This window comes from Plutella xylostella, chromosome 9 (assembly GCF_932276165.1).
Source record: "Plutella xylostella chromosome 9, ilPluXylo3.1, whole genome shotgun sequence".
Taxonomy (NCBI): Eukaryota; Metazoa; Arthropoda; class Insecta; order Lepidoptera; family Plutellidae; genus Plutella; species Plutella xylostella.
This window is the reverse complement of record NC_063989.1, coordinates 2,171,406-2,182,312: the sequence shown is the minus strand read 5'-3', so window position 1 is coordinate 2,182,312 and position 10,907 is coordinate 2,171,406. Positions and strand designations below refer to the sequence as shown.

The following is a 10,907-nucleotide window of genomic DNA, read 5'->3' as shown; positions in this document are numbered from 1 at the left end:
CCCCAATATAATACCTACTTTTTAATTTTCTTTCTCTACATGCTAAGCCAGAACACGACACTGGCACAAATGGTGGACGTGGACCATGACCAATGACGAAAGAATCATTGACCATGACGAACAAGCGGACTATTTGGAGATTCCTCATTTGGCTTATATTCTTATTCTCATATTTTTATCTCTGAGTTTTCACTTCATATATTCCATAGTTACTACAAATATGAAATTGCCAAGATGTTCACAAATGGAAAGGATGAAGTCGCAGCTAGCTTCTCCATAAATGAAGACAGGAGTGGCCAGTCTTAAAAAAAAGAGACTGCAGAGCTGACTACCAAACTCCCGTAGTGGAGAGGCACTTGAAGAAGAAGATTATATCCACGCCCACTCTCATGTTTTTATCATAATCATGAATTATGATCAAAATTAATATTTGAACGCAGTTAACCGCCAAAACAGCTGTACGGAAGGCATTCGAAAACATTACTAAAATCTTCAAAACTACTTCAAAACTATCAAAATACTTATATGTTGTATGTTGCTTCATTACTTAATAATTCGAAATGAACTGAGCTATAATAATGACTAAAGTGTCATACTTCATTAGTAAAAATGGCTTCGTAATCTCGATTTTAACCACCACTTTTACTAATATTGTGGTTCGAATGTACTTAGTAAATAAACAAACACCCGGCTACCGTGTTTTTTCATTGTTTTAAAGTTTTTATTTTATTCCATTTACCTATTTGAAATAGGACTACATGATGGATATGGATGATGAATTCGACGATTTATTGGCTGAAGTAAATATTCCAACGTCTCCGAAGAGACCTAAGGTAGAAGAACAAGTTATTGTTAGTCAACCCGGTAAGAATCTTTTCTTGAAAATGTTAACTAGGTATTACGTCAAATTAAACTACCAAACTATGGACCACATACTCACAACACTAATTTGGGTTTAAATATTTGTTTCAGGAAGCTCGAAAGAGGGCACATCAAAACCTAACACCTCTAAAACTCATTGTGTATTAGTCAATCAAAAGCAGGTTAGTTTTCTTTTTTCTTACCTACCAACTTTGTATAAGTAGGTAACGTTTACTGACTGTTAGGGGACATCTACCTGGTACCAACCTACCTATGGCTTCGTTTTTGATGTTGCGAGCGGCTCACCTTTTTTACCATGCCTTAACTGAACCCTAAGGTCATAATAATATGAACCATACACTCCCTAAGGTCAGTCTCTATACTATTACCTAAATAAGATTTCAAATAGTCTTTTAAAATACTATATATTAATTCATAAAAACAACCCATAAGTTTACATAAGCAATTGACTTTCAGAGAGGCAATCCACTGTTGAAGTTCATAACATGTGTCCCATGGGAGTACGATGAGATCATCCCGGACTATGAGATAGGTCGAGCAATATGTGTGCTGTTCATATCACTGCGGTACCACAACATGAACCCGGATTATATCAATAACCGGTTGAAGGAACTCGGTAAAAAGTATGACTTGAGAGTGCTGTTGGTTCAGGTAAGGAATGATTAGATAAAATTAAGAAACTACTTTTAGTATGTAAAAAATTAAGTAAGAAACTAATTTATTATTGTTTGTCATTGAAAGCATTACTTTTGTGAATAAATGAACGTAACAATTTGATAGTTTCAGGTAACTATAATTAAGAAATGAAACATGCTGAGTTTTTGAAATACATTTTCAGTACCACTGGTGCAATCGGGCCTTGTTTATCACATTTTTCCACTTTGCAGGTTGACATGAAAGATCCTCATACACCGTTAAAAAACTTAACAAGAATTTGCCTCCTAGCTGACCTGACATTGATGTTGGCATGGAACCCCGAGGAGGCGGCCAAGATTATAGAAAACTATAAAATTTATGAAAACAAACCACCAGACAGAATCATGGAGAAAATTGAAAATGATCCTCATCAGAAAGTAAGTTTCTAGCTACATTCAATTTAATCCACCACTTATAAATATACAACATGTATAAGCCTATATCACTCACCAACATCCCAAAAACTATACATTATATACTACACACAAAAAATAAACCATAATGCTCTCATGCAACATGTAAGATATGTACATTTTGCATCATGCGTAAGATACAGCATCCAGCTTTGTTTGTACCAATTAACCAAGGTTTTATTCCCCATATATGCCCACATAAAGTTATGTGATCAATTTTAAAATAATTACAGATAGTCAATGCACTAAGTTCAGTGAAACCAGTGAACAAAACCGATGCAATGACTCTGATCACCACATTTGGCACTTTAGAGAACATTATAAAAGCCACTGAACACAGGCTAGCTGAGTGTCCAGGCTTTGGTGCTACTAAAGCCAAGAAACTGTATAAAGTCCTCCATGAACCTTTTCTCAAAAGTGGCATAAGACAAGAGAAGAAAGATGAATTTGAAGGAGATTTAAGTATAGAAGACCTGGAGCAAGCTGAAAATGATTTAAAAGGTGAAGAGGAAAGTGAAACAAAAGATAAACCGGCTGAAAGTGATGGGAAAAATGTGCAAGCTTCAGATGAAATACAGAGTGATCAGGAAGCTGTAATGAATGTTGCGGAAAATGAAGTGAGCTAACAAATCTTCGTGTAAATAGTTGAGATTTATTTAAATACAAGATCAAGATTAAGGTAAAAGGTTTTTGATTATTTTAATTTTAGATTTTCATTATTTATCATGCTTATACATTTTTGTCTAAAGTCTAATAGTAAGTAAGTACCTCTTTACCCGCTGGTGACATGATGTCCTGCCTGAAATTCGAAGTTCAGCAGTTGTAATTCGAATTCCGACACGAAATATCCGTTCGTAACTTTTAGTTAAAAGTAAGTAAAAGCGCCTGGCATTTTTTACATAGCTACGTTCCACTCAAGCATCATATTGTAATACCCCAAGGTTGCCTGTAACATGAGATCTCTGTAAGCGATAAGGCTGCGCTTGGTCCATTTTCAGTAAGTAGGCCATTTATTATAATTGTTTAAAGTTTCAATTAATTTAGTAGGTATTTTAATTAAAAAGTATATAATTGAGGGCCTGAAGTTAACCGATAATACGGCTGGTTTCTTAAACGCCGCTCAAGATTTTCCTACCCTGTAAAGTGCGTGAATGCAACGTACGTACGTACATTAGTGTGATTACGTCAAGATTCAAGATTTATTCAAGGTAAAATTTTAATTACTTTGAAATTGATAACTCGAAAAAGAATATCAATGCTTCAGCGTGTATTTGTGTATGAAGATTTGAAGATCCACGCAACACGCGCCTATTGGTGGTCTCCATTTGAGACCTTGGTTTGAATGCAACGGTTATCCGTTCTTTGACAGACCTCGAGCTTGAGTCGTTATGGGTGAACTAATTTCTGATTCAATAATCTATCGATTAATACGGTAAATCTGGTCATAATGTAGGTAAGTACTACATTTTGTATATCATAATATTATCAGACCGCTATCTTCCACTGCTGGACATAGGCCTCTTCCAACGACCACAACACTCTGTCCTCGGTCTTCCTCATTCAGCCACTACCGGCCACCTATCTAAGATCGTCGGTTCAGCGGGCCGGAGGGCGTCCCACGCTACGCTCGCCTGTTCGTCGTCTCATTTCACCTACCTATGTATCCTACTTTAAATATGTAGCTAAGTAGGTATCTCCAGTCATTTTAAATGTGATGAAATCCAAAAACCTCAAAACAAAGGTTACTCCTCACATAAAACATCAACTTCTTTATACACTTCATAAGAATACAAGCGAAGCCTCTCAAGTACCAGCTAACATCACGTCTAAAAACAAAAAAGAAACACAATCTCGCCTACAAAATAAGAGCAAAACGACATAGGGGTGCGTACGCTAGGCCCGGCTTGAGTCGAAGCGTCCTTTTTTATATGGTCTTGAAACTCTTGAACCTTGCTTTAGCGTCGCGGGCTTGGATTCAAAACAAAACAGCCACATAGAACCGGCTTCGATAGCGGTTGGACGCGTTGCGTGCTCTTTGCTCGAAATAAAAGCGCGCGGAAAAAGTTGTTGGCGGGAAAGTTTTTTTTTTTAAATCACTGTAAGGTCTGAAAGGCCAAGGACTATATTGATTCCTTTGATTGACCTTTGATTTGTTTCATAAAAAACTATTTGGTGGAAAGTGCTTCAATTTTGAATACTTTAGCCGGCTTTAAAGTGCTCGTGTTTAAACTCTTGTGATAAGGATTAAACTAAACATTATAGTGGAGGTGTGAACTCATAGGTTTAAGAAATTCTTTGTGTATGACTGTTTCGTGTTGTTGGCCTGCTGAATTTGGATTATCTAAACTTTTGGTAAGTTGGATGAATAATCGTGGTGGTTTCTTATGCATGATTCTTATAAGACTAGCTTTTGCAGCCTTTCAGGGTTTTCTATTGTGAATTTCGGCTTACTACATGTAGTCAAGTATGTGCCAAATTTCATTAAATTTGGTCCAGTAATAATAATTATATTTTTTGTTGTTGAATTTTAATAAGTATTCCATATTCAAAATTATAGATTTAATTGATAGTGTAGGTGAGTACTGAGATTTGCGCTTTGCGAGCATATAGGCTGTAAAGAACTAGGTTAGGTACCTTTATACTTTATTAATGTATATTTGGTTAAATCTAACTAAAATTAATGTTTTATTTTTCATAATCTAACTAAAAACAGCTATGTATGTAATTCACACCAATATGCTATATTTTTGAAAAATAAACAACGAATGATTCAGAACTGAATTTCCTAATACCTACCATCGTGCAACATCCTACGTGCTTACAATGACACTAAATAATCATCACTTACATACGTATGTTACACACTCCGCCTACTCTACACCTATAAGATTTACTTAATACCTTCTTTATTGAAAATATAGTGGGCAGCATTTATGTAAATGAAATAGAATTTCTATTCTTGATGCCTCCTACAGACTTTTCAATTCGCTCAGCTTCCAATTATTTTTATTCAAACTTAACTGCTTTGCCATTTCTTCCTTTACTGTTATATATTAGAGAGATCATGTTTATTTTTTTCCGCTCCAACGTTTTCTAGTTTGATATCTCCTATTGGATCAAAAAATATAGATCATGTTACCTATTCTAATACTAAAAACAAAGACAAACGGTGTCTCAGGCAGACTCTGACTAATATAAAATAGTTTTAGATTTGAAAAAAAAAATCCTGTAGTTTTCCCATTTGGTGGTACCAGCCATCCCGGTTGGTTGTAATCTTACAACTTTCCATAATATATTTATGTAGTTATATGTTACATTAATGAATCCTTATATCATCCATCTGATGTTATTATCCAGCACATAGATTCACGATACGCTTGTTGTAACGAATACAAATTACGTTGGCCGGAGAAATTTTTCTTCATCAACAATCGTATTGTTTCATTCGCGGTGGGAAAGAAACCGTCTCGTCTTAACCAATCTCCACATCTTTAGATTAACTGTGCTAAACCGTCCATTTATGTACATACTGTTTACATATAGCTTTTATATACTTAAGCAGTTTATGGATCCCAAGCATATAATAATGCATTTTCGAGGTCCTCTGTTTCTTACTGTTTATGTACGCTATATAAGACCTTACCGACCGGAACATAGCTACAACAGTTTCAAGTACTCAACAGATAAAAGCTCACTTGCATAACACTAAAACATCCGACTGAAGACCGGTTAAATATAGTCCAAGTGCATTTAAACATACTGACCAAAATAGCGGTAATAAACTACTATTACTTCTTCACTGACAGCATAATTTCTTAGACGAAAAAACATTAATAGCGTGTGTCTATACAACCTGTTGTCATAAGACCCACTTAAGGTAGAGGCAGGTGAAAATACGGCACGTGCCTAGCCCAGGTGGAAGCTTTTTCTATGCGAGACAAAAATAGTGTTATCTACTTGTTTGTGACTTGCTGAACTAGTAACTAATTGAATCAGCAGTTTTTGCTGTCAGTCAATAATTATAACTAGCGAGGGTGGCCGTAAAGGTGATGGATTTATGATGAAGTTATGGGGACTGTGTATGCTTCTTATATACCTAGTAGTATAAAATGTTAGTCGCCTAGTAGTTTAAGTCGTTGCCTAGTAGTTTAAAATGTCAGAGGGATACTAAAGTATGCCGAGGAAAGGCCATCTCATTAACTCATTTCGAATCACACCACTTAAAACACTCATCAATATTTCTTGACGTCCAAACCCTCAATTTCCAGACAATAGCTTTCACGCATGGCTTCCCAAATGGGCGCTTATACGTTTGACCGTTGTAAGTAATCAGTGCTTTAAGCCTGTGGTTTGAAAGCAGGGTCAGACACCTCCCTAATTAAGTTACCGTGTCACTCATGACATTTTAATTAGGCGTTCTCCTTAAATGCATTCTTGAGCATTAGGCAGCTTCAGAGAATTCTGATGGCCACTGCTTGATAAGAATTCTCTCTTTTGTGTCGACTTTCGTTCCTGATTGCTTGATTTATAATCAATAAAGTTTTTTTATCGCCTATGTTTTCGTTGAGGTTAAGTTCAGAGCAAGGTTAAGTGATTTTATGTCTAAACTATATTTCCTAATCAACCAGCATCTTCCCTTTATGTCACCGCGTTTCGTAAATCAGTCAGTCACGCACTCCGCAGGATAAAGATTATCTGTGCCACCCATCTTCAGCTGACGGCATCTCTTTGAGGAGAGAACTCCCCTCAGTTTTACCACAGATTATATGGTTTTTGTTCACGCTAATTGTGGGTTCGTGGGGTTAGGTGGGCGCCGGCGCTAGTTTAAATTTTCTAGGAAACTGGGAGTTGGATAAGTAGATGTATAAATTCATATTTTATTCGTAGCTCCCCATTTCTCGCGGTTCACAACACTTACCTTTCAAACAACAAAGTTTATATTGCTTGAACATAATGCAGACTTTACCAGCTTAACATAAAGTGGCAATACGGGATACATATCCAAAGTAGCTCCGTTAATGGTAGCTCCAATCGGTCACGAAAATCTGCGTACCCGCTCTTGATATATCGACATGCGCCGTTCTACATAGATACGACTAAGCTCCGACTTCTGTCTGACTAATCGACCAAGTAAGTGATCGACAATCGAATGGTGACAATTTAGTATTTAGTCACCCACTTCGTGATAGTCCCGTCCTCTGCTCTGGCCAGAGATCGTGATCGCTTTCATCGCGATACAGACCCGCATCACGACCGAATTATCTGCATCTCCAGACGCAAACAAAAGCTTTGGGCTTTGTTTTTTGTTATGTCACTCATATTTCTTGCAATAGTTAGTGGTACTTATTGCTTTAAAGGTTTACCAATCATTACGATGAAGTGAGTCAGTTTCTGTTTTAGAAGTTAGTGAATGTTACATGAAGTATAAAGGTACTTCAGGTTTACAGTGAAATATTTTACGTTCTCTAACAAGTCAAGACTTAAAAAAGTTACAAATGCAGTTTACAACGTATTTTATCATAGAAGCCAGTTCCAAATGACTCAGTTATAAGGATTTAGCCAGTAAATCAGTTGAACAAGGGAAATGCTGCAACTTTGTCTACAGTCTAGACTCATTGTCTTCAATAGAATGAATACCTACTTGATGTCGACACAATTTAAGACACTTTCATTTATGTTTAGTCTTCGATATTTTGTTACGATTATCGTCATCAACCTTTTTTATCGCCCACTTTAAGTAAATGCCTCCTTATAATCTTTTCCATATCAGCTACAAATTATAAATCTCCCTTAACCATTTAAGTCTAAACAAATGTTAATCTCCCCTTGAGAAATCCCCTGACAATTCCATCCCAGGACTCGGGAATCTTCCCTAAATGGCTTCGGAATCAGATTTGTGCTGCGTCGTGACCTCTAATAAGAAAGCTGCGAGTCCGGCTGTCCATCGGCCGATGGGGACAAGCTTTTTGTGTAAGATGACAGTGACAGATGACCACCATTAATGGCGATGTGGACACTGGCTATGCGCTCAACTATTTGTGTATTACGTTGTCACCGTCACACGTTTTCGTCATGCCAACTCATCCACGGCATTTTCAATAGTTTTCAGACTAATTCGTCAGACGCATCGCGTCTATTCTTTAGCCCAAAAGTTGGTTGGTGGTCTAATCTTGAAAGTGAAAAGATTCATCATTTTTTATGGATGCGTCAATCAGTGGCAGCGGTAATGTTGAAACAAGACCAGGCAATCATATCTTAGTAGACGAGCTGGTATCAAAATGAGATTCAAATTTCGCATCAAATCTCATTCGACCCGCCTAATCATGTATAGTTCGCAAACTGCCTCGCTGTAAGCCTGTTAATATCGTGGTAGTAGAAGCATAGCTCGTGCCGTGTCTTCCGACGCAGCCTCCGCTCTTGCTCCTTTTGTGTCACGTATAATCAACTCCATGTGGTTTAGCGTCCGTGTGTGGGTGTGTGTGTGTCTGTGTGTGTGAGTAGGTGTTGTAACGCTAAAAGATTATGGCGGCATCGAATAAATTAAAAGCTCAGCCGCATAAGATTTTGAGTTGTCTCGTGTTGTTGCCACTTCGAGAGAATTGTATTCTTTATGTTTCTTTCTATCAATTAATTTAAAGTTTAGCAGCAGCACCGCTTAAGTTCTTACGAAAGAAAATACCAAGATCACCGAGATTTTATCAGGCTGGATGCGCCTCTCTTACTGATTAACTCAATTGAAATTCCCATGAAACTGAATATTTAATCAGGATTCCAGTTGGACTGAAGGAATGTCTTTCACATGGAGAATAGAGGTTCTATTCTTACAAACAAGATGTCTGTAGGAGCATTGCCTTGAACTTAAAGCTCGAACCACTTGAGCGAAAGCTTTTAAGGTTATCGCTTAAAATATTTATTACATATGGCTCTTGAAACGTACGGGTCTTTTGCTTGAGATTTTTTATTAAAATATTCAACACTTCTTAAAAAAAATTAAACATCTTGAGTTGATGAGATTTTAGTTTTATGTATTTTTTACAGGCATCGACCGCCGTGTATTTAGGTACCTACCTAATATTTTGTTGATATTTTACTTACTTACGGCTTTCAAAATTTAAAGCCAAAACACCATCTAAATTTCTTAAGAAATACTAACAGAGAAGCTATATAATCTAGGTAGCTACCTCCAACAAGTGTTATTATATATTATCGATTAGCAAACTCATGCGATAGAATAAAACCTTAATTTAACATTTTTTAATTTGACTGTTGATGTCTCCAATTTCTACAGTAGACAGGTACATAGGTAGGTACTTGCTATTGCCCAATGCTCCTGCTATTACCCAATTTGTCATAAACATAGTATTTTTCTAACATGACAAGGCAGAAGCAGATAACATCACAAACAATGATTCGATTTGAAACACGTTATTAAGCTTTTAAGAAACGTTTACTAACGTCGCGACATGTTGCCATATACAAGTGTTTTTTTTTTAAACATACAGATTAAGTCATCAAGTCATTTTCGATTGGCTGAGAGCTGTCACGTTAATAATAACGTTGGACCAACGTTTAACTAATCGTCGATTTGTTTTGAACATAAAAGCTTACTGACAGCTTTTAAAGTGCTTAGTCACCTCTAGCTCGGTGTGTGGTGCTTTTTAAGTTTAAAAACAATATTATAAGTTAGTACCTACTTCATTTAGTCACCAGCTGATGTGATGTCATAGTACTTTCCTACCTGTTATGTGCCTGTTGTAGCTGTTATAACGCAGGCGGGGACCATCTTGACCGCCACACAATGTATAGATCTACCTAATGGTCGAAGCTACCTAACTATCTAAGTAACATTCAGCTAAATGGTGAACCCTCAGGTGGTCCCCGCCTGCGATACTTTCCATTAACATTGAGACTTGTTTTCATCTTTTTAGCATGCAGTCGGGTTTTTTGTTTGTTTATAATTATATTTTTTTTTAGTCAAAAACTCCATTTCATTAAACACAAGACCCGAGATTGTTTCGTAACGATTTTCAGTTTCATCATAACTATGCTGTGAATTCTGAAGCAAGATATTTCTAACACGCACCTAGTTATGTTAAATACAACAGTAACAATAATAAATACGAGATGCAGTGTGCATGTGTGTGTGTGTGTGTGTGTGTGTGTGTGTGTGTATGTGTTGATCCAGGAACTGACCTGGATCTCGCCAAATTATCGATCTATCGGAAGTCAGTGGCCAGATTCTACTAACCAACCATAAATGGTCCTTCCAGGTATAATTCCTGCTACTCGTCTAGGAAATCTAGGAATAGTCGCTATCTTAATTATTTCGTACAGATTGGCATATTCTATCAGTTAACTTACATTCTGATTCGTTAAGTTTTTAGCAACTGCTTGTAGCTTTGTTTTGAGTTATACCTCTAACTTTTTAAAGTTTGCGTTATCATTGATTTTTTTCCGTTTTCATAAATCCCACTTTTTTTTTCTTTTTCATGTTTACATTATGTAGCAGAACATGCCCGAGTGTTACATTTAGTTATCGGTAGAATAGAAATAGCTGCACCGCCGTTTCAGTAACATACTCAATAAAACTATGAACGTAATGTTTATAGGTAGGTATTCTTATTAAATTTAGATAATGGGAATTTTTGTGGTTCCTTTTTGTATTTATTTTGTTTTGACTAACATGAGGATGATTCTGCATATGCAATATTTTCAGAGTCCTACAGATTTATTATAAGCACATAAACGTTTACTTGTTCCGTTTCAGGATGCTGTTCCTCATTTTTCTCCTCTCCTTGCCTTCTACATTGTCCTTTATTATACGATAGATAGGTCCGTAAATTATGTATGTTTGGACTTACCGTTTTATTGCCTACCGTTTCGCGGAACCGCACAAGTCACAACATATGCGTTTAC

At 36.6% G+C, this 10,907-nt stretch overlaps 2 protein-coding genes across 2 annotated transcripts in view; both read left to right on the top strand.

Moving 5' to 3' along the window:
* Positions 1 to 624: 624 nt before the first annotated feature.
* Positions 625 to 2,793, top strand: LOC105384454 (DNA excision repair protein ERCC-1). Its single transcript, XM_011554687.3, has 5 exons — positions 625 to 864; positions 973 to 1,043; positions 1,339 to 1,533; positions 1,770 to 1,955; positions 2,225 to 2,793. Exons 1-5 carry the CDS (start codon positions 759 to 761, stop codon positions 2,615 to 2,617), a joined length of 951 nt encoding a protein of 316 aa, XP_011552989.2. The 5' UTR covers positions 625 to 758; the 3' UTR covers positions 2,618 to 2,793.
* Positions 2,794 to 3,753: 960 nt separating this feature from the next.
* Positions 3,754 to 10,907, top strand: part of LOC105389135 — a 74,286-nt gene continuing 67,132 nt past the window's right edge. The window contains exon 1 of the mRNA XM_048623041.1: positions 3,754 to 4,343. The gene's annotated coding sequence lies outside the window, so the exon portion shown is untranslated. The remainder of the gene's footprint in view (positions 4,344 to 10,907) is intronic.

Coding starts and splice junctions, on each gene's coding strand:
- LOC105384454 (XM_011554687.3), top strand. CDS start 759: ATGATGGATATGGATGATGAATTCGACGATTTATTGGCTGAAGTAAAT. Junction 865..972: donor AGTTATTGTTAGTCAACCCG/GTAAGAATCTTT, acceptor TATTTGTTTCAG/GAAGCTCGAAAGAGGGCACA. Junction 1,956..2,224: donor AAAATGATCCTCATCAGAAA/GTAAGTTTCTAG, acceptor AAATAATTACAG/ATAGTCAATGCACTAAGTTC.